Source organism: Accipiter gentilis, chromosome 19 (genome assembly GCF_929443795.1).
Source record: "Accipiter gentilis chromosome 19, bAccGen1.1, whole genome shotgun sequence".
Classification (NCBI taxonomy): Eukaryota; Metazoa; Chordata; class Aves; order Accipitriformes; family Accipitridae; genus Astur; species Astur gentilis.
In genome coordinates this window covers 24,943,933-24,968,257 of record NC_064898.1, presented here as the reverse complement: position 1 = coordinate 24,968,257, position 24,325 = coordinate 24,943,933, and the positions used below count along the sequence as shown (strand labels likewise).

Genomic DNA, 24,325 nt, shown 5'->3' with positions numbered 1-24,325 from the left:
TTTAACAGTTTGTTTTTGGAATATGGCCTGTTCTTCTTGTGGAGCCGCCCAAGAAGCTTTGACCGTGAGACCTAGGCAGTCACATGCGATCACCTAGCCTGGCTGAATAAAGTGATTCAACAGTTACTATGGCTGAAGTGTCAAAATTATGGATCAATTCAAGTACCATTGCTATCAAAGGACTTCTCTGTATTACTAGGTCAGCCAGCCAGAACAGAGCAAAGAGCTGGCATGCTAGGGAAATAATGTTTAGTACAGCTTTATTCTAAGTTGTTAAAACAAAGATTAAGACACAATATTTTTATGTATATATTGTATAGCTGATGATACTGAGCTAATATTTCGTGCTGGTCACAGAAAACTAACCATTTTTGAAGTGGATTGCATACGTTTTTCATTCAGTTGTTGTTCTTCCTGTCATTTAAACTAATGTTAGTAACTGAATGACAAAAACAGGCCATTGATGGCCAAGCTAAGCATTTGTGTGGCCTGAAGTGAACTGAATGCTTAACCTGAACTACTTTAATCTTGCACTTTTATACAATTAATGAAGTATGTAAAGATTGATTTAGGGCTTTATTCTATCTTGCTTTTCCACAGCCTCCTTTGCAATTTATATTTTAAGCGAAACGGTTGGGATACCTGTGCCATTTAGTTCATTTTGTACCAAGCTTCCATTTTCTCTTAGTCCAACTGAGGTACATCGTGGAGGATGTTCCAGGGTGTGACCGGCGGAAGACACTTAAGATGGTGAAGCATTATAGGGGTTCTGGTTTGTGTGTGGAAACTGAATTCCTAATTTGTTTGACCAGTGATCTATCAAGAGACTGCAGGGTGACTGTATAAACACAAGAAACACTTTTTTAATTTTTTATAATTATTATTTACAAGTCTCCCTTTTCTATCCCTACTTTTTATTCCCCATGTCCCATTCATACTACAGATTGACAAACACCTTAGATGTGTGCTAGTTCAGCTTTGAATTCATCTCTTTCCCTTATTTTACAAGTCTTAAGTATTGGTCTGACTTTCAGAAGCATCTTATTATTCAAAAATACTGAAGAAAGAGTAAAGAACAAGATCGATGTTGAGGATACCCCAAAATATAATGGGCAGCACTTTGATTGCTTGCTCTTAATCTGTCCTTCACATGGTTAGTCTGCGGAAGGTTGACCACCTTTTTAAAAACAAACTTTGGGGATTAACAGGGGAGACAAACCCTCTGGTTTCTGCAATTGTTATCTACCCAGCTGATGAAAGTTAATAAGTGAGCATAAAGAAAACTTTGAACTAAGACAGTTTTTCAAAATATACCTCATATTGGAGGCTGTGGTTTTGACTCTTCAGATCTTGGGGCAACTAAGGGAGTCTGTCTCTGGGCCTCCTAGCTGCCACGCTATGCAATTTTTGTCTGCTTTTGATACTCTGAGGGATTTATCCTTCTTGCCGTGAAGGAAAAAAGGGAAATGCTCAGACTGATTGGAAATCCCATTCTGTATTGATTTAAAATGTGCCCACAGCAGCAAGGCACAGTAACATAGCTATAAAGCTGTCTCCCAGATCGCAAAGTCCTGGCTGTTGTACAATCAGCGCTGGCTAAAATGGTCTCCTCCCTTTAATGTCTTTTTTTCTGTTTGCAGCTTAGCTGCATCTTTCATGAAACCTGTCCATCAGTAGCACTCCTACAAATTGGCAAATCTCCAAATAAAATCATAGCTTTTGTTATGTGACTGACCCTGGACTCGTGGGATCAAATAGACCCAAACTTGGGGCTAGAAAAAGATACTTAACCTTTTCTGACTTCAGTGAGGTTTAAGCATGTCCTGATAGCAGTGCATTTCAACCTGTAAAACACTATAAAGACTCCTGAATGATAACTTTAGAACAAATTTGTTGTCAGTAGGCTCCAGTTCCATAGACAAGCTCAGCATCTGTGTTGGGATATGAGTGACCTTCAGACTGAAAGAGGTTGGAATAACTAGCACAGAGGTAGGAAAATGCTGTCTTGGATCAAATGTCTTCAATTATTCAGAAGGCATATTTTTTGTGAAGAGATTTGAGAACTGTTTTAAAAATGTAGCTTAAAAATAAGTGCCTGCCTATTCACCTCCAGGCTCTTGTAAACATCCTTCTGCACACTGTGTCTGATTTTCTTATTCAGTATGTTTACATGTTTTCGTAAGTTAGGGAAAGAGCCCCATAATAGGAGCAGCACAGCAACAAGACATGTCAACAGTCACTTGTGATATCTGCTAGGTATGGTATTATTTTTAAGAAAATGAACAAAACTTTTATTTTAGTGGCCTTAGTTTTGTTAGTGGAGGATCTGGGGGCTCTGTTTGGTTTCCCTGTAATTGCAGGAACCAGAGTGTGCTGAAAAGCCACTTTCTTATTGATAAGACATCTCTACAATGGTATATTTTAAAGACATTTTTTGATCCTCCTACACGTTTTCAACTAGGAATTGTATGGGTTTTTTCAGATCTTGTTGAATTAAATTGTGAGGATTTTAAGAAAAGGTTGGAAAAGCTCTTGTTTTAATTGTATGCTGCTGTTAGGTTTTCATTCACATACCATTTGTCACTGATGTTTTCATCTTTAAAAAAATTACACAAATTGTCTTATTACTTCATTCCAAATGACCAAAAACATTCTACCACCCTTCCAGTAGCCTTTCTTTCAGGTTATGTTAGACCCTGAAGAATGTAATTTACTTGTGTATCCTTCTGAGCATAAATAATCTAAAATTATGGGTGCTTTGGTTTCACTGCCTTACTGATCTTGTGAGTGATATTGAAAATGGCAAGCCAGTTTTAACTGCATGTCACAGAAATTCAGACTGCTTTTTCTAGTGCCTGGAAAGACATACATCCTTACTCCTGTAATGTGTTAGATGTCTGTTAAATTGTTTTTTATTTATATCACTTGTATGACATGCTGATCTTTTTCTACAAACATTAGAGCAGCATATCCTAAACTTTTCTTGCACTACATCTTAGAAGGTGGGTCGTCTTTGATCCTATTTTTTGAGTAGGATTCAGACAGCAGCTACTTTAAAGGGAATTAGGGAAGTAGTAGGTGTTGTTTAATATGAATCCTACAGGATGTGTTGGACAGACTTGATAGCAATGAACTCTTATTCTTTAATATCTGTGAAGAACCAGGAAATCTGCCACCTTACGACCATCAGCTTGGCACAGATCCACAGCAAGCAGTTCTGCAGACGGTGAGCTGAAAAATTCTTCTTGGAATTAAAAGAAAAACCTCAGAATTACTCTCCCAATACAGATCAACACCATACCTTATGCTGGGAATCTAGATTCTCTGGATACAGCTCAAGACATGCATTATCCAGAACTGGAGATAAGACATGATAAACAGAAATCTGCCACCAGGATGAAACTCACCTGTGTTTTGAAGGCAGTGCTGTTAGCTAGCAGTATTAGTCATCTCCGGACTTCATTTTAATGCTTTTTCTTTAGCACAAGGACGATGTGCTACGTGCGAGTGTTTAGAAGACTACCCCATAGTCAGAATTGGAATATGCAGTCTATCACTTGCCGATCTACCTCTGTCATGTATTGTACAATACCTGTGCCCTTAATTATATCTGCCTGAACGTGCAGACGTTAGAGCAGCCTGACTTAGACCATGCAGCCCCTGAGGCTGGCAACAGTATTGTATTGATCCGCGGCTGACTGTTCACTCTCTGTAAACATCCTGACTTGTTCAGTGTCTGTCACTTTCAGGTTGTGCTCAGTCTGCTGTTCATCTGCATCCAGAAGTCCGGCTGCTTTAGAAAGAGATACGAGTAGGAGGACTTTAATTCAGACAGGTGAAGTGAAACCTTTTTGGCAGTTAAGTTATATTTAAAGCTAAGATGCAAACAGTGTAACTTGTTTTACGTGGTTTTGGAAGAGATGTGATGGAAAATACTGTTTTATAATTAGTTTTAATTCTCTTTTAATCTAATATTGTGCTGTCTTGTTTGGATGAAGGGAAATTGTATGATTTGAAATGCAGTTGATTCTTTTGGCTGTAGTGCATTTGCTTCCAACAGCTGGTTTCGAACAGCTGAATGAGTTTTTCAGCTAACCCCTCCATGTGAAACTCTTAGCAACAGAAAATCCTCCCAGTATCACAAGTGTTTCTCACAGTCACTACCACCTTTTTTAGTCTGCATTCAAGAATTTCAGTAATACCATTTTTTTTTTTTTTTAAACCTGTTTCTCTCTGGATATATTTTTAGCATTTGATAGCAGGTGGTGAAACAATTCAATATAACACTTCTCAGTGGAAGATGAGCTCTAACGAAGCAGCACTGCTGTTTTCTTCAGTAGACCTCAGAATCCAGGAACACGCTTTAACTTTGGTGGAACGTGTGCCCCATAATTTAAAATAACATATTCAGGTAAAACAGTTGGTTTACTTTGAAGAAACCCCATCTGCACTTTGTAAGTAGGCGGTGGGAGGCTTTAACTGCAAAGTACTGTTTAACTGTGAGACTTAAGTATGAAGAGGGATAAATGATGAAGTCTTTATTACCCATGAGAAGCAAAAGACAGAAGGAGATTAAGAAATCTTACATGAAAAGAGAGTAACAAAAGATTAAGCGCAGAATCCCATAGTATTAGGTCAACCACCTTCCTGATAACTGCACTTTAGATACTTATGTAACAAGTTTGAATGTTTTGCTATTTATACATTTAACTTTCCATGCTGACTCTTCACCATAGAAGTGATGTAGCCTCTGTTACATTCTGTTCATTGTAGATTATTCAGCTGTTTGTTTATGAGGATGGAACGTGACATGGATTGTTTTGTACATGAATGAACACGTTTCTTACCCATCTGGAACATCCTCTGCCAGTTTTGTTTGAGAGTCTGTAATGTAACTACAGAGAATACACTGTATAACTACTAAGACTGGTTTTGGGTTTCTTTGTTCAGTTTCTCGCTTGCGACTGCCTATGGCTGCCAAGTGCCTGACCTCTTTGTCGCAAGTCTTTTCTGAGAGCTGAGGCTGTGTTTTCTCCTGGGGTCCATAAGACAGGGTCCTTGGTAGGTGGGAAGACAGTGTGGATTTTGTTAAAAATACTCCTACTGCAGGAGTCACAGCACTCTTTTAGTTGTTTTCCAAAAACGTAGTTATCCAGTGCGTGGCTGCCTCTCTTGGCTCAAATTTGAGCCTGACTACCCCATGTCCCTGATGCTGTTGCATCTTCTCAGATTTTGAAAGCTCGTTGAGGGATTTATCCCCACAGCTGTTTATTTTACTGTGTGTAGTTCAGAGACAGGCAGTGTGAGGGCGCAGCAGGCAAGCAAGCACTTTATGCACAGCCCCATTACTGGAGCTTCCAGCCAGATGCTCCAAACAGGACTGGGGATATGGGGATTCATATGTACAATTTTGGGGCAGGGTTGATGCCTGAACCTCTTTACTTCAGAACTTTCCCTTTTGACTTGTTGAAAGTGTTTAGATTTGATTAAGCATGTAATTGCACATTTAAGAAGAACCAAGTTCAGAATCCAGCTAATGCAAGACCCTAAACCAGTGCCTGCAAATTTTTTTTTTGCACATATTTCACACAAGTTGAATCTGCCTAATGTTTAGAGCAGATTGTTGAGATTTTAAAAATGCAAAGATTAAAGGGTCTTTTGATTATTTGTCCACACGAATAGCTGTAAGCACAATCTCAGATTCATTCTTCTTTCCCCAAAGCTCTGGAACATATATATGTTTCTCCAAAGCCAATGTTGAATAGAGTGGGCTTTCACACATGCTCATAGCAAATCATGTACCAAAATGTTTTCTAAATTAAAGCCTTGGCCAGTTGCTGTGGAAGAATTTTGGTTGTGTATGCTGTTGCTCCCTGGATTTTGAAAGAGAGACTTTCAAGCAGCATAAACAGTAGTTACTCTTAGACTGAACAGGAACTGATTTTTCCTTTTGATCTTCCAAACTGATGTTGACTATTGAACTCATCTTAATGCACTGATGATGTTTACTGTCTTAGCAAATAACATCTGTCCACCTGTAATGGACATGAAATACCCCACGTGTTACATGACCAAACTTTCTAACATTGACACTATTAGTTCTAACATGTGGGGGTTTTTTTTTCCTGAAATTCAGTATATTGTTGCAGATAGATAACAACACTGTGACAGGTGAATAGCAGTTGACTTGTAAAACACGGCTGCATTGAGCAATGTTTATTGGCAGTTTTGATATACTAAACTGATTCTTCATACCAAACCAGCTGGTAACTAACATTAGGCTTATATGTATGAGCATATCTTGTTTTGCAAAGCACAGTAGTTTTGAAATATTTAATGTATTTCATTTGTTATTCATGCTGCATTCAAGCACTAATTTCTGTCTTTATAGTTCAAATTATTAAAGAAATCTGTTTTAAATACAACTTTTCCTAGGTGTTTCTTGGCTTTTGTGTTGCATAGGTCTGGCTGGTTCATCTTGACGCTATTCAGTAGATGGGTGGTTCTACGTCTTGGCTGGTGGGTGCACAAGTAGAGCAGCAGGATTTGTATGACCCGCAGTGATGGGGAAGATGCCTGCCTGCAGCTACAACAGTCTGAGCGCCCATGGTAGTAGCACAAAGCTTGGTCGTCATGGCTTCTTGCCTGCAGCCATCCAGCAAACAGAAACATTTTAAAATAGAGATGTAATTATGTTCATTTTGAACTCCCGTGCAAGGCTCTGGGGTTTCCCCATCTTTACTGCCGTGTGCTGGGGCTCTTTGAGCACTGGACCTTGCTCGGAGGTGTAGTGCTGACTGCAAATAGTGCAGGATCTTCTCACCTACAAAGGCCTTCCCCAGTGCACACCAGTTAGAAGGGAATTCAGGTGCTTGACATGGGTGGGAGAGGGAAAGGCAGGAGTCAGGTGAACACGCCATCAGCTTGGAGCGTGCAGTTTGCACATCCTTTGCCTCACCCTTTGCCGTTTCTTTCAGTGAAAGAGGAGGATAATCACTGCAGGGCAGAACCTCTCCAGGCAGAAATCGTGGACCAGCAGGCACTTAGCCAGCAAGTCTCATCATACCCCAGCAGCCAGGGTCGGGTAGTGACCACTAGGTATTTCCCCCACTTCCGGCAGCTCTCCCAGGTCCTACTCAGAGACACCATTTTCTCCTAGTTGTGACTGTTACAGGGACACCATTGAACTAAATATTCAGGGGACAAAACACAGGGTGGGAAACCTCACAGCCAGTGGTGTAAATGTCTGGGGGAACCACCGCCACCTCCTCTCATTGCTTGCTCGGTGGTGCTGAACACAGAAGCACATCTGAACTCCACAGACAAGCATTGCCTGAATGCTGGGCTGGGTGAAATCCAGCTTTGCATTTTGAGCTTGTGGCTAGCCTAAAACTGAGTAATACTTTGAAATTTCCCTGGGGATAAAAACATTGTGGTTCTGTCAAAGACCTCCTCCCAACCAGAAAATTCAATTTTGAGCTTGACAATTCCCTTTCAAGCCTGCCAATTTACTTGCAGCTTTATTAATTTCCCATTCCCTCTCCCCTCCCCTCCCCCCCCCCCCCCCCCCGTTTTTTTTCTTTATTCAGCCTGCTCAAAGGCTTAAACTGAAGTTATATGTTAGCAACACTTTAACCCCAGTGGCTCTAACCAGAGACTTGGCTGTGCTCGGTGCTGTACCCACAATGGAGACAGCTGCTGCCAGTTTGGCAGAGGAACTGGCAATCCAGCCTGGACCTTTGGTGCTACTTGCATGGGGATGGTGGAGATAATGGAGTCACTAATGGAGCTATGATGGATCTGTCTCCTCTGGGGGTCAGTGGGTGACTCCTTTTTGCTGTGAATGTACCTTAAGCAGACCAACTGATCTTGGTTTAGCTCTTACCCAGAGGGACCAAGCATTCAACATGCTTCTGTTGAACATGCTTATGTTATCTCCTGGCCTTATGGAAGACAAGACTTGATCTGGCCGGAGGTGAGATCCGTCAGTGATTTGGCACTACCCAGGAGAGCTCTGTGTCCCCAGAGAACATCTTCAAGGCTATCTGCCTGAAGAATGCCTCCCCAAGAAGAACTCTCTGCCTCCCCAAACAGCCACTTCTCCAACAGCTAAGACGGGGCAAACTTGGGTTCCTGAAGGGGTAGGTCCAACTGCAGACCAGCATTCAGCAGGGCTCCTCTGATGCGTCCCCATGGGGACAGGACAGACAGACAACTCCACCATGGTTGTGCTGGCTTGGGAGGGAGGATCAACAAAGGCAGGACAAGAACAAATGTCTGGATTCAGCCTCTGTCACCTGAGCACCCGAGAGGGGATAATGTGGTGAGACCTGGAGCTCAAGGAGGTCCCCTGCACCCTCAGCAGGAACAGAGCTGGGATGATGTTCTCATTCACCTTGTGCATATGAGGGACCCTGTGTTTGCGAACACGGGACTAATGTTGTGTGGAGCACCACGTGTGATGGCTAAAACATCCCCACCTACAAGCAGAAGCTGCACAGACTTACTTTAGACCTGTTTTGCAATGAACATAGTTACTTTGGCATCCTGGCTTCTAAATTCCTTACTGAAATGAGATACCCACCTTGGAGCTATCTCACCTTGCTCACATGCAACACCCAAGGGTCTTGGTGCATGACACTTTCCAGCTGCTATGGCAATCCAAATAGCCACTGAAAAACATCCAACCTCATTAATCTCCTTCACTGAGTCTGCCTTTGTAATTTGCATGCAAGAGGCACATGCCGACTTAATGAAATTAGCAGTAATTAATGGCACTGACGTGCACGTAGAGCCAGCATGGGGATCAGCCGGAGCTTGGTGTGTAGAGCTCTGTGGACCACGCGCCCACAGCACCCAGCAATGCCTTGAGACATCAAGGGCTCTGACTCAGTGATTTCTCATTGCTGAGATCAGGTAGGTGAATGCTAATGAATAGCAGCTCGCATGATCCCACAGAAATTGAATTGAGTTACTCTGCTGATGTAAACTGATGTCAAACCCCTAATATTTATAGGCTGGCCATGCATCAGAGCTGCAGTGATTTATGTGGATACCTAACCTTAGCACTGCGTTTTCCTCATAGCTGGCATGTCGACTCACTGCTGAACAGCGGAATAGAGTAAATTTGTTAAAATATTGCAGTATTGTAGTAAGCCTGGGGACAAGTCCAACAACTTATCCTCAGGTAAGAGAAATGATGAACAGGACAGCCAAATCCACTCTGCACCCAGGCAAATCTGTCCAGGCACTTGTGAGTCATTGCTTAACAGGATTTTCGTTTGGAGTCCTCCAAGGGTTTTGGGGGTTTTTGGGTGGTTTTTTTTACCTTCTATTTGTTTTTTTTTCTTTAATCTTCTTGTTTTTAACATCCCACCTTGGCTGAAATGAAAACAAGATTAAGTGATAGTTACAAGATGAAAATCAGCAACAAACCTGCAAGCAACAGCGTCAAAGCAGAGCTGTTACAGAAGGGGTATTTTTATACAGGTTATCTGAAAAGCAAACAAACTCTAGCTGTGTTTTCGTGCTGCTGGCATTAATTGAAGCAGGAGGGCTGATTTAACATCGAGGACTTGTTTCTGCTGAGGATCTCTGGGCCACATCCCCCTGTATTTGACAGTTCACTATCAATTTGCTTTGCAGCTGATGCGCTCACCTGTGCCCCTCCAGAGCAGTCGCGGCTCTTCAGTAATGCCCAGGACATCTGACACTTGGTGGGTTTGTCAATATGCTCATATCACGTGGTGTTCATGTTCGGGGTGGAGTAAAAGATGTTTTTCCCATACCATGATCCATGTTACGTCCCAGCAGACCCCTTCCTCTCCAGTAAGCCTCACGGGGCACATCAGCAGCCCCATGTCAGTTTTGTACAACCATCACAGCAAAAACCCTAGCCCAAAACTGATGATGAGATCTTGGCCTGGATCAAGCTTTAGGGGAAATCAGTATTTAAACACCACTCAGGACATATCGTTTTAAAGACGGAACCCCAAGTCAACATAAAAACCTGGCCATTTTTGCCTTAAGTAGATTCAACAGTGCTAGACAGAGTGCTGGAGGCAATTGCCTCCAGCAAGGGTGGTGATGAGCATCTGGAGCAGAAACATCCTCAGGTGGTGTATTGGTTTTGTTTGGCAAGGTTTTGGTAGCGGGGGGGGGTTACAGGGGTGGCTTCTGTAAGAAACTGCTGGAAGCTTCCCCTGTGTTCAAGAAAGAGCGAGCCCATATTAGCCGGCTCTGAGACGGACCCGCCGCCGGCCAAGGCCGAGCCAATCAGTGATAGTGGTAACGCCTCTGTGATAACATTTTTAAGAAGGAAAAAGTTGGGACGGAGAGAAACTGCCGCCGGAGTGAGGAGTGAGAACATGTAAGAGAAACAAGCCTGCGGACACCAAGGTCAGTGAAGAAGGAGGGGGAGGAGATGCTCCAGGCGCCGGAGCGAAGATTCCCCTGCAGCCCGTGGTGAAGACCCTGGTGAGGCAGGCTGTCCCCCTGCAGTCCAGGGAGGTCCACGGTGGAGCAGATCTCCACCTGTAGCCCGTGGAGGACCCCACGCCGGAGCAGGTGGGTTCCCGAAGGAGGCTGTGACCCCGTGGGAACCCCGCGCTGGAGCAGGTTCCTGGCAGGACCTGCGGATCTGTGGAGAGAGGAGCCCACGGAGCAGGCTTTCTGGCAGGACTTGTGACCCCGTGGGGGACCCGCGCTGGAGCAGTGTGCTCCTGAAGGACTGCACACCGTGGAATGGACCCATGCTGGAGCAGTTCGTGAAGAACTGCAGCCCGTGGGAATGGCCCACGTTGGAGGAGTTCGTGGAGGACTGTCTCCCGTGGGTGGGACCCCACGCTGGAGCAGGGGAAGAGTGTGATCAGCCCTCGTCCTGAGGAGGTGAAGCGGCAGAAAATAACGTGTGATGACCATAAACCCCATCCCTGTCCCCCTGTGCCGCTGGGGGGGCTTGGTGGTGAAATCCGGGAGGGTAGTTGTGCCCGGGAAGAACGGAGGGGTGGTGGGAAGGTGTTCTGAGATTTCGTTTTACTTCTCATTACCTTGCTCTGGTTGATTTGTAATAAATTGAGTATGTTTTGCAAAAAAAAGGACTGTGGTGGGTTGACCCTGGCTGGATACCAGGTGCCCACCAAAGCCGCTCTATCACTCCCCCTCCTCAGCTGGACGGGGGAGAGAAAAATATAACGAAAGGCTCGTGGGTCAAGATAAGGGCAGTTTAATAAAACGATAGCAAAGGTTGCGCGCGAAAGCAAAGGAAAAAAAAAAAATGATGTTACTCTCTACTTCCCATCAGCAGGCGATGTCTGGCCACTTCCTGGGAAGCAGGGCTCCAGTACGCGTAGTGCTTGCTCCGGAAGACAAAAATGTCCCCCCCTCCGTCTCCCTTCACTTAGCTTTTATATCTGAGCTGACGTCATATGGTATGGAATATCTGTTTGGTTAGTTTAGGTCAGCTGTCCTGGTTATGTCCCGTCCCAAGATCTTGCCCTGCCCCAGCCTGCCATTGAGGGGAGGGCAAAAATGTTGGAGAGACAGCCTTGATGCTGTGCCAGCGCTGCTCAGCAGTAGCCAAAACACTGGTGTGTTATCAACACCTTTCTAGCTACAGAGCTGCAGAGCACAGTGCTATGAGGGCTGCTATAGGGAGTACTAACTCCATCTCAGCCAGACCCAATACAATCTCCACCCCTTATTCCATACCATTTGCGTCCTGCTCAGGTCCCACATAATTTAATACAGATATCTTCTAACCATACTATTGTATTTAATTCTCATTACTGAAATCCTTTCTTACCAACACTTACAACTGAAACTACATACTTAAACAACTTTTATACCCAACGTACAGATTTATACATTCTTATTAATTACTATCCCTTGTCCTTTAAGAGATAGATATTCCAGGGGCTTCTTCCACTCCTTCAGATGTTCACACACAGGTTATGACTTGGGCCCCATCCATCAAGATGAGTGGTCAGGACAGGAGAAGCAGTACGTTCAATCGTTGGGCACCAACGTCGGCTTGGTTTGGGTCACCGATGCACTTGTCTGGTTCCTTGCGAAGTTCACTCCTCTGCAGTTCAGGTCATTCCTGCTACATTACTTCCTGCAATATACAACTCACATCACAGATTATTTTTCCCCCAAGGTTAAATGTCCTTGAGGCACACACTGGGTCTCCCCATCCTTCCGCATTACCCACCAAGTACACCCAGGTCCCTGAGCAAAGACAATCCCACGAATGGGTTTGCTTTTTCCCATGGGAGGTGCAATCCACACTGCCTTCCCCAGCCACTTCCCCATGTGCACCACGGGGACCTTATCTCCTCCCACAGTATGTAGGGGTTTTGTTTGGGCAGGACCAGGACGGTTAGCAGATCCTCTAGAGTTAACTAGCCAAGTGGCTTCTGCTAAATTTGCATCCCAATGCAATCCCAACCATCCTCTGCTACCAGCCTGCTGATGGGAAGTAGAGAGTAACATCATTTTTTTTTTTTCCTTTGCTTTCGCGCGCAACCTTTGCTATCGTTTTATTAAACTGCCCTTATCTTGACCCACGAGCCTTTCGTTATATTTTTCTCTCCCCCGTCCAGCTGAGGAGGGGGAGTGATAGAGCGGCTTTGGTGGGCACCTGGTATCCAGCCAGGGTCAACCCACCACAGTCCTTTTTGGCGCCCAACGTGGGGCAGGACAACGGCAGTTTTGCATTAAGCGTTCTATAGCTAGTTATTAAGTGGCAAGCTCCTGTGCAGGTCACAGAGCTTGTTAGCTGCTTGCTTATCTCTAGCTTGCTGAGTTTGGGAACATGTTAATACAAATAATGGCTGTGTGCTTTGTCCTGGCACTGATGGCTTTGTTGTGCTGTGGGAGTTATCTTGTGTGGAGAATGAAGGAACGTGGGAACGTGCTAATACAAATAGTGTCTATGTGCTTTGTCCTGGCAGTGATGGCTTTGCTGTGTTGTGGGAGCTATCTTGTGGAGGAGATGAGGGAACACATCTCCCTCTCCCTACCAGGCATTGATGTGAATGGTTTTATTATGCAGGCTCCCGAGGTCCTTGTTCACCCTTACGTGAGCTGTTCAATACTAATAATTAATACTGGTGGCATATTATGGGTATTGTGGAACCTGGTCTCTTCCTGGTATAAGAGGAGGCAAGTTTTAGGTGAGGCAATATTGAAATGTGCCCTCAAGCGACCAGTCCCTGGGTGGCAGGGTATATGGAAGGATTTGGGCAGATTCCTAGGACGGTTATCACCTCCCATAATCTGGGATTTTACATCCGAACAGACAAGTAACCCTGGCAAACTGACACGTCACCTGATAGAAGGGTGCCTTGCCTATCCCAATGAAAACCAGCAGCTTCTCGCACTGTACTGGGGCCTGGCCTATGCCTACCGAGCCACAGTTCAATACTCTCAGAGGACCATGGTTGAGGCAGGGACCCAGACTGCATCTAAGGACACGATGCTCGAGATAGGGACCCAAACAACAACTACAGTAATTGCCCCAGTAGTGAAACGGAAACAGTGGACAAGGAGATCAACGGGTCCATACCATCGATTAGTGAGGGAAGAAGAAGAAGAGGAAAGGCTTGATTTAGAAGCTGGTCCTTCGATAAGGAAATTGGAGGAAGGAGTGAGGGAACTTAAACAAGAAGCAGAAACTACCCGGTCCCTGACGTCCTCAGAACTTCGGGACTTGCGGAAAGATTACAGCCGCCAGCCAGGTGAGCGGATTGCTGCCTGGCTGCTCCGATGCTGGGATAACGGGGCTGATAGTCAGCTACTGGAAGGCAAGGAAGCGCAACAGCTGGGATCCCTCGCTAGAAACCGGGGAATTGAAAGAGGAATTGGGAAAGAGGCAGCAATTTGCAGTCTCTGGAGCCGGCTCCTCTCAAGTGTGAAGGCAAGATATCCATTCAAGGAAGATCTTGTAAATTCATCAGAAAAGTGGACTACTGCAGATGAAGGCATTCAGTACCTGAGAGAGTTAGCAGTGGTGGAAGTCATCTACAGTGATCTAGATGACGAGGAAGTTTCCAAAGACCCAGAGGATGTCCTGTGCACACGAGCCATGTGGCGAAAGGTGATTCAAGGTGCCCCAGCGTCGTATTCTAACAGCTTGGCAGCAATGTATTGTCCAGATATGGAAACACCAACTGTGGAGAAAGTGTCGTCTTGGCTCCAAAACTTTGAGGAAAATCTCTGTGTCTCCTCATCCCTACAGGACAGTGCCTTGGCTGTTAGGGATGCTCCAAGAAATCAGTTCTCCCCTGTCCCAGTCAGAGGGAAAGGGAGCCCTAGGCGTATGCCACGTGGTACACTCTGGTTCTTCCTGCGTGACCAAGGGGAGGACATGAGGAAGTGGGATGGTGAACCCACCTTTAAGCTGGAAGCCCGCGTACGTGAACTGAGAGGGAAGACAGCTGTTAAGAAGGGGTCACCCAAGAAGAAGGCTGTCAGCGTAGTTGCTGTAGAGGCCCAAGAAGGCACTCAGCGATCCTCCAGGCATAGAAGAACTGAAAACACCTCCCTTGATTCTGGTGAGGGGACTTCTGGTCTGGTACCGCAAGGATCGGACAGTGAATATTCTGATGAGGAACAGCAATAGAGGGTCCCTGCCTTCGGCCAGGAGAAGGAAAGGGATGATCGGATATACTGGACTGTGTGGATTCGATGGCCTGGCACATCAGACCCACAGAAGTATAAGGCTTTGGTAGACACTGGTGCACAGTGTACACTGATGCCATCAGGATACAGGGGCACAGAATCCATCTGGATCTCTGGAGTGACAGGGGGATGCCAAGAATTGACTATACTGGAGGCTGAAGTGAGCTTGACAGGGGACAAGTGGGAAAAGCACCCCATTGTGACCGGTCCAGAGGCCCCTTGTATCCTTGGCATAGACTACCTCAAGAGAGGGTACTTCAAGGACCCAAAGGGGTGCCGGTGGGCTTTTGGTGTAGCCACTGTAAATGCAGAGAAGATCAAACAGCTATCTACCCTGCCTGGCCTCTCGGAAGATCCCTTTACTGTGGGATTGCTGCAAGTTGAAGAACAGCAGGTGCCTATCGCTACCAGGACAGTGCACCGTCGGCAATACCGGACAAACCGAGACTCCCTGGCTCCCATCCATGAGCTGATTCATCACCTAGAGAGCCAAGGAGTCATCAGCAAGACTCATTCACCTTTTAATAGTCCTATATGGCCAGTGCAGAAGTCTGATGGAGGATGGAGGTTAACAGTAGATTATCGCGGCCTGAATGAAGTGACACCGCCATTGAGTGCTGCTGTACCAGACATGTTAGAGCTTCAATATGAACTGGCATCAAAGGCAGCCACATGGTATGCTACAATTGATATTGCCAATGCATTTTTCTCCATTCCTTTGGCAGCAGAGTGCAGGCCACAGTTTGCTTTCACATGGAGAGGTGTCCAATACACCTGGAATCGGCTGCCCCAGGGGTGGAAGCACAGCCCTACCATTTGTCACGGATTAATCCAAATGGCACTGGAACAAGGCGATGCCCCTGAACATTTACAATACATAGATGACATCATCGTATGGGGCAACAAGGCAGAAGAAGTGTTTGAGAAGGGAAAAAGAATAATTCAGATTCTTCTGAAAGCTGGTTTCGCCATAAAGAAAAGTAAGGTCAAGGGACCTGCACAGGAGATTCAGTTCTTGGGAATAAAATGGCAGGATGGTCGTCGTCATGTCCCTATGGATGTGGTTAACAAGATAGCAACTATGTCTCCACCAGCTAACAAGAAAGAAACACAAGCTTTCCTAGGCCTTGTGGGGTTCTGGAGAATGCATATTCCAGGTTATAGTCAGCTTGTGAGCCCTCTCTATCGAGTAACGCGGAAAAAGAACTATTTTGAATGGGGCCCTGAACAACAACAAGCCTTTGAGCATATCAGACAGGAAATAGCTCGTGCAGTAGCTCTTGGGCCCGTCCGAACAGGACCAGATGTACAAAATGTACTCTACACTGCAGCTGGGGAACATGGTCTCACCTGGAGCCTGTGGCAGAAAACACCAGGAGAAACCCGAGGTCGACCATTAGGGTTTTGGAGCCGGGGGTACCGAGGATCAGAAGCTCACTATACCCCGACTGAAAAAGAGATATTAGCAGCATATGAGGGGGTTCGAGCCGCTTCAGAAGTTGTTGGTACAGAAACATATCTCCTCTTGGCACCACGATTGCCCGTGCTACACTGGATGTTCAAAGGAAACATCCCCTCTACACATCATGCAACCAGCGCTACATGGAGTAAGTGGATAGCATTGATCACGCAACGGGCTCGACTGGGGAAATCTAACCGCCCAGGAATTCTGGAAGAGATTATGGAATGGCCAGAAGGCAGAGATTTTGGAGCATCACCTGAGGAGGTGACTCGTGCCCAAGAGGCACCACCATATAATGAGTTATCAGAAGATGAAAGGTGTTATGCTTTGTTTACTGATGGATCCTGTCGTGTGGTAGGGAACCATCGGAAGTGGAAAGCTGCTGTGTGGAGCCCCACACGACAAGTCATTGAGGCCACTGAAGGAGAAGGCGAGTCAAGTCAGTTTGCAGAAGTGAAAGCCATCCAACTGGCTCTAGACATTGCTGAACGAGAAAAGTGGCCGGTACTCTACCTCTATACCGACTCCTGGATGGTGGCTAATGCCCTATGGGGGTGGCTACAGCAGTGGAAGAAGACCAATTGGCAACGCAAGGGTAAACCCATCTGGGCAGCAGCATTGTGGCAGGACATTGCTGCCCGTGTAGAACACATGACTCTAAAGGTACGTCATGTAGATGCTCACGTGCCCAAAAGCCGTGCCACTGAAGAACATCGAAATAATGAACAGGTAGACAAGGCTGCCAAAATAGATATAGCTCAGGTGGACCTGGACTGGGAGCGTAAGGGTGAGCTATTTGTAGCTCGATGGGCCCATGAGACATCGGGACATCTAGGGAGAGATGCAACATATAGGTGGGCTCGTGATCGAGGGGTGGACCTGACCATGGAGGCCATCACACAGGTCACTCATGAATGTGAAACATGTGCTGCAATCAAACGAGCCACCAGAGTAAAGTCTCCCTGGAACAGAGGGCGGTGGTTGGGTTTTCAATATGGCGAGGCCTGGCAAATTGACTACATTGGACCACTGCCACGAACACGCCAAGGCAAGTGCTACGTACTCACCATGGTGGAAGCAACTACTGGTTGGCTAGAAACATATCCTGTAAACCATGCCACTGCCCGAAACACCATCTTAGGCCTCGAAAGGCAAATTTTATGGCGACACGGTACCCCAGAAAGAATTGAATCAGACAATGGGACTCATTTCCGAAATAACCTTATAAGCTCCTGGGCAAAGAAACATGGCATTGAGTGGGTATACCACATACCCTATCACCCGCAGGCATCTGGAAAAATTGAGAGATATAATGGACTGTTGAAGAGTATGTTGAGAGCGCTAGGCAATGGGACATGGAAGCATTGGGATGCAAATTTAGCAGAAGCCACTTGGCTAGTTAACTCTAGAGGATCTGCTAACCGTCCTGGTCCTGCCCAAACAAAACCCCTACATACTGTGGGAGGAGATAAGGTCCCCGTGGTGCACATGGGGAAGTGGCTGGGGAAGGCAGTGTGGATTGCACCTCCCATGGGAAAAAGCAAACCCATTCGTGGGATTGTCTTTGCTCAGGGACCTGGGTGTACTTGGTGGGTAATGCGGAAGGATGGGGAGACCCAGTGTGTGCCTCAAGGACATTTAACCTTGGGGGAAAAATAATCTGTGATGTGAGTTGTATATTGCAGGAAGTAATGTAGCAGGAATGACCTGAACTGCAGAGGAGTGAACTTCGCAAGGAACCAGACAAGTGCATCGGTGACCCAAACCAAGCCGACGTTGGTGCCCAACGATTGAACGTACTGCTTCTCCTGTCCTGACCACTCATCTTGATGGATGGGGCCCAAGTCATAACCTGTGTGTGAACATCTGAAGGAGTGGAAGAAGCCCCTGGAATATCTATCTCTTAAAGGACAAGGGATAGTAATTAATAAGAATGTATAAATCTGTACGTTGGGTATAAAAGTTGTTTAAGTATGTAGTTTCAGTTGTAAGTGTTGGTAAGAAAGGATTTCAGTAATGAGAATTAAATACAATAGTATGGTTAGAAGATATCTGTATTAAATTATGTGGGACCTGAGCAGGACGCAAATGGTATGGAATAAGGGGTGGAGATTGTATTGGGTCTGGCTGAGATGGAGTTAGTACTCCCTATAGCAGCCCTCATAGCACTGTGCTCTGCAGCTCTGTAGCTAGAAAGGTGTTGATAACACACCAGTGTTTTGGCTACTGCTGAGCAGCGCTGGCACAGCATCAAGGCTGTCTCTCCAACATTTTTGCCCTCCCCTCAATGGCAGGCTGGGGCAGGGCAAGATCTTGGGACGGGACATAACCAGGACAGCTGACCTAAACTAACCAAACAGATATTCCATACCATATGACGTCAGCTCAGATATAAAAGCTAAGTGAAGGGAGACGGAGGGGGGGACATTTTTGTCTTCCGGAGCAAGCACTACGCGTACTGGAGCCCTGCTTCCCAGGAAGTGGCCAGACATCGCCTGCTGATGGGAAGTAGAGAGTAACATCATTTTTTTTTTTTCCTTTGCTTTCGCGCGCAACCTTTGCTATCGTTTTATTAAACTGCCCTTATCTTGACCCACGAGCCTTTCGTTATATTTTTCTCTCCCCCGTCCAGCTGAGGAGGGGGAGTGATAGAGCGGCTTTGGTGGGCACCTGGTATCCAGCCAGGGTCAACCCACCACAGGTGGGAAGGCTGGAGGTGGAGGAGAATATCCCTTTAGAGCCTCCGATTTCAAATGAACCCCTGGTGTTTTCCTGCCTGAATCCATGCCCAGCTTGGCTGTTTCTGCTCAGAGAGCTATATTTTAATTATATATAGATATAAAAATACAGTCTGGTAATCTCAGAGATGGCTCCTGCAGCTTGAATTCAGAAGTCAGCAAATTGGGGAGAGCAGAAGGAGTCTCCAGTGTTATTCATTAAGGTGTGACAGTAGCTGTAAGTCTCATACGTCGGTCCAGAAAGAAACATCTATCTTTATGAGCTGTTGAAGTATGGTCCATGTCAATGTGAAGAGTAAAACCCTACTGCACTTGCATTAAAGGCCTCGTTTCTTTTTTTTTCTTGGCTTGACTAATGAGAAGTAGCCCACCCGGTTCTTCAATGTGATTTTTGCAATCACTTGCGCTGACCCAGATTAGGAGGCTGTGGGATTTCTCCTGGCAGACCCTGGTGTGACAACATCAATCTGTGGATACGACCGGAGCAACACCTCCTGGATTCAGGTGCTGGAGGAGGGGACGATGTCCTGTGTCCCTGGCTGTTTCACTGAGTAACTCCCCCCGCAAAAAATAAAAACTGGCACACAGCGATGCTGTGGCAGCAGAAGCCATACCCAAAAAAGCACAGGGCTGCTTGTGCCTGGGGGTCACCCTGTTTCCCCTTGCTCGGGGGGGACGGGATAAGCCAATTAGGGCCAGCACGATGCTTCATCCCCCCACCTGCACCCCCCCTCAGCTGCCATGCCCTAGCACAACGCAGCCTTTCCAAGATGATTTTTGAAACCTCTAGGAACAGGGATGCTACATTCTCCCCTGTCTGCCCGCTCCAAAGCTAGACTTGGGAAGTTTTCCCTAATAGCTCAGTTAGGTGCAAGCTTTGTCCCTTCTTTGGGCTTTTCTCCATGTAAGAAGCTGAATGTAAAGGGGATTTCCATCTTCCTTTTTTTTGTCTAAACTATCGATGTCACTGAACTGGATATTTATTTTTTTTTCTCCCCCATCTTCAGAGTTGAAATAGAAACTCTTCAGTTCTGAGACCCTTTTTCCTTTGTGTCTTTTTGGCATCAATGCCCTTATTTTGGCAAAGACATATAGCAATGAAAAGACATTTCACTGGCTGTATATATCATTAGACTTATTAAAATACCACATACAAAGAGGAAACAATCTGGATGCTTTGTTCTATATGACCACTTATGGGTCTTGTTTTTTCTCTCTTTTTTCCTCCCTAAAACACAGGGATGCCTATGTGAGACAGTACCATCCCCCTGGGAGCCCTCTGAGCAAGACCGAAGGCTCCCGAAGGATGCAGCACCCTGGTCAGGCATCCCAAGCCCATCCCACTGGCCCCACGCAGGAGCAAATACCTCCTTCCACAGCCCAGACCAGCTGAGGTCCACTGAAAGCATCACGGCAAGTCCCAGGACTCGATTTAGGCTGCAAACACCCGCCCAGGTGAAACAAGAGGCTCCGCTGAGAATTTAAGGCAAAGCTTATCATTTTGTCTTTGCTTTTCCTTACCAAATGTTTTGCACAATGCACTTGTTTGCTAATTAATACAGTCCTTTCTTTGCAGCTGGCAAGTAAGTGAGATTACTTGAGTCATTAAGAGATAAGGAGGACCTCAGATTGTAAGAAGGACTGTATAATTATCTAGCTGGCTGCTGTCCCCTATTACTAGCCTGGGATATTAATTATTTTCCTGCTGATTCAGAGGGAAGATAGCCAAGCCGTGAATCAGCCCTGCTGCTTCTTGCAACACCTGTCTTTTCCCTAGATCTCCTCTCCAAATCCCAGCCAGGTCTGGCAGTGCTTCGTTAATGAGATCAGGCGTAATTACAGCACGAGCTGGTAGGGTTGCAGAGTCGGGAGAGAATTGGAGTAACTGCTTTTCTTTCCACATTGCAAAGCAGAAAATGCTAACTGTCAGATGTATATATTTTTCTCTGAAAGATGGATTAACAATTGTTTTTTTGCAGAATCAGAGGGTACCTGGTTCCTTCTCCATTGGTCTTCCCACAGACCGCACAATAGCAACTCCTTTAAAAAAATCCACCAAGAATCTGAAACACAAAAAAAGCCCAAATTCTCGACTTGTGTACACTGCCCAGCAGCCAAGACGTGCATCCTTGTGTGAGTGAAAGTAGACACGACACAGACTTAATGAGCAACAGGTTTTTGGCAGCACCACAGGTCTCAGAAACTGTATTGTTACTCCTTTTCTTGACTAATGCAGTTGTGTTGTGCAAAAGAGGGGGGGAAAGCTATCTGGAGGGCTAAGTAAATGAGGTTTTGAGAAAAAAAACGTAGCTAACTCAGCAGGGTTTGCTGAAGCTTAGGTGGGCCTTGGGCATATCGTACTTTTGGGGTTGGCGGAGAAGCCTTTCCAGGAACCATCTGAAGATTTAGGGGGCCTCAACACCATGTATGCAATGCCTGAGCCTGCACTGGCTACACAGAGCATTTAAAATCAGTGTCACGTTCTCCTCAAGATTTCTGACTGAGACATCCCTGTTCTCTAAAACTTTGAAAAAGAGGGGAATCAAGGCACGCGAGATGCCCTTGGTATCGTTGTCATCTGTATTACTGGTGTGAGGGGAGTATCTGCACCCCGCAGATGATAACCAGCAGTCTCATCAGCAGTGCTAGATAATTGCTGTTTTTCCCAGTATATGATAAAAAGGTGTATCCAGAGCTTTTAAAATGATGGTTCAGTCTGTTTCGTAAACCGGCAGCAATGAAAAACTACGGGTGTCAAAGATCTCTTTGAAAAAAGTACATTTGGGAACATCTCCTTCTCCTACCCACTCATTTTGGCTACAGTACAGTATTTTCCCCTAAAATATAAAACTTGCAGAGGAGGAAGGGGCAGAAGCCAATCGCTAGACACTGCAAGAAAAGAGGATGATTTCTGAGCACGCATGGAAGGGCTGTACCCAAGTCAAGGCTCTTGTGGACTCCCAAACACAGCAGCTGAATTACGGTTCAGGGGTCAGGCAGGGATGCTGAGCAGTGCCTTGCTGCCGGGCTTTACGCAAAGAATTACATTGCTGTTGTTTTTTCTGACACCCTCGGCTCCACCTTTCCAGCCAGTCTGTACTGCAGCAAATAAATCTTGATTGCGCTAATGGTTTTATGCTTGCCTAGTGTTTAAAGCTAAGCCCGGATGAAGCTGATGTAGAGGTGACCTCTCTAATTAATGCTCAGGAAACTTCCCCGAGCTCTGTAATCGGAGACGGTCCGGGAGCAGAAGTTGGAGTTGGCTTCCTCACCAACTACAGGAGTCAGCACAAGGGCTGGAGTTGCTGCACGCTGATGTTGGGGTCAAGGTGAGGCTGATAAGCAATATGTAGAAGCAAATACTCTAGAGGCCTCCAGGACATGCCCTAGAGATGTTCCTTGCAGAAGGAGAGTAGGTTGTAGAGTGAAAATACCTGCCTTGGAAACAGTGGGGAAATTCCCAGATAACAGGTTCTCATGGGGTGAGAGTGATGGAAACATGGGTGCATGGTTCCTGGTGCAGGGGGGTGAAGGGACTGTTGGGACGCGAGGCCACCACAGCAAATTATCCTCAGCCCCTTTGAAACCTCCATTTCCTTGAAATGCCGTGGACGTGAATGGCCAACCCACAGGTCCTGGTGGGTGTTGGAAGTAGCTCAGTCAGACATATATTGCACAAAATGAGTAAATCCCTGGGGAAATTTGTCCTTTCGGATCCAATGACTACTCATCTTACTGTCTTGTCTTGTAGGGAATCATCTGAGTAATCTTTGTCGTCTTCTTCTGGGAGCTTTGCTCTATGTATGCGGGAGCAAGGACTTGGTCAAGGGTGTTCCCGTGAGGTCCACCATCTGCCTGCTCGTCCTCCCCAGAGTTAGCCACTCCAAAAGTCACGGAGGGCAGTCCAAAAGTGACATCTGAGGATCACCTTCTGGAAGGACAAAGTCTCTTCTGACATAGGAACCAGGCAGTGCTTTGATGTATCTACACATTACAAATCAGCGGTATTGTTAGGCAGCTGGGAAACAAGGAGAAACTCGAAACACAGCAGAGTTTTCTAAGATTTACTTAGGAAACACAAATCCTGCCTTTCTGTGAGTCCTTCAGAAACAAGGTACCGGTTTGCACAGCGAGCGTGACTGGAAGGAGAGGGAAGCTGTTATCCAGGAAAACTCAGTCTCAGTTACACCAGTGTAAGTCCAACATCATTCCACTAATTCCAGCATTGATTTAGACTTGTTAAGTGCAGATCAGAAGTTGTCCTAATATCACAAGCAGCTGCTTATCTGCAAGAAGAGTGGTTTGGAAGAGCCTTCACGTGCGGCTCTGCCTTGCCCAGCTCTCTGTACACTCTTGGGAGCTGCTGGAAATGGGAGCTTAAGGTGTCTCTCTGCTGGGAGCTGAAGGCAGAGATGGTGACTGAGAGGAGAAAAAAAACCAACACTGGTGGTTTTTTTTTTGTCTCTCTGGGGCACAAAAGAGAATCAGCAGGAAAATAGCCTAAAAAGCTCTTGGCAGGACTATTTAGAGTCAGCACCTGTTAGGGCAGCTTCTGCCCTGTCATAAATAAAGAGCAGCTGAGAGGACAGCGGTGCTGTTTGCTCCTTTCCTTCCTCTCTGCTCCAGGGAACGTGGGGTTGCTGGCAACCTGCTGATTTTCCTAACCATCTTGCTTCTCGCTGTGGAAAACCCCATGGAAAAATCAAGGTCATTGACTGAACTCCAATAACGCTGTCTGCTCCCAAGCAGAGGTGCGTCCCTGCCAAAGCAGCTGAGCCCTGTTCCCCTCCAGCTGGGTGGTCATGGCTGAACGATGACCAAAGTCCTGGAGGGTTTGTGACCAGGAGATGGTATTGACTTCCAAGCGCTCCAGTGCTGCTTGTGCCGTGAAAAACCCTGGCGAGGTGGGAGTTCTTGGCCAGTGCCTTTATCTGGTGATGTCCCAGGGCCTTGGCAGAGGGCAGCATCTGTAGGTCATTACTGAACGACCCCCACCTGGTCCTGGCATTTTGCCGCAGTTTCTGGAAAGATTTTGTTCTTTTCAGTTGAGGAGGAACATAAGGAACATGGTGCTGGGAGTTGTTATGTCCTTGTTTCCTATATTAGTCTAGCGAAAGGATGGATGGCAGGTAAGATGGAGGTTTACCATTGGCTGTTGCTCAGTTCTCTGCTATTCCTAGGTCCATCAGCTTATATCTGGAAGCCTTGAAAATTTGAAGGTTTCTCTGCTTTGTTGGGAAGATGGGTTCAGGCTCTTTGAAAGCCCAGGAATAGAGGGACCGTGTCACACTCAGCTCCTGGAGCCCAGAAGGAATTACAGGGGGTTAAGAGGGTGGGAAGTGCTCACATCTGCATCCTCCAAGCTGCCCTTTAGGTGTTATCTCCTCATTCTGCACAGCAGTTCAGCTGCCCGGCTGCAAACCCAGCTGGGGTTTAGCCAGGA

At 46.1% G+C, this 24,325-nt stretch overlaps 1 protein-coding gene across 4 annotated transcripts in view; it reads left to right on the top strand.

The window, feature by feature from the left end:
- The window catches only part of ACER3 (alkaline ceramidase 3), a 60,305-nt gene extending 53,880 nt beyond the window's left edge, over positions 1 to 6,425 (top strand). For all 4 annotated transcript variants that reach the window (XM_049823677.1, XM_049823680.1, XM_049823678.1 and 1 more), the window contains one exon: positions 9 to 6,425. In XM_049823677.1, coding sequence (XP_049679634.1) covers positions 9 to 62 — 54 coding nt within the window. In that variant the 3' untranslated portion in view covers positions 63 to 6,425. The remainder of the gene's footprint in view (positions 1 to 8) is intronic.
- The last annotated feature ends 17,900 nt before the right edge of the window (positions 6,426 to 24,325 follow it).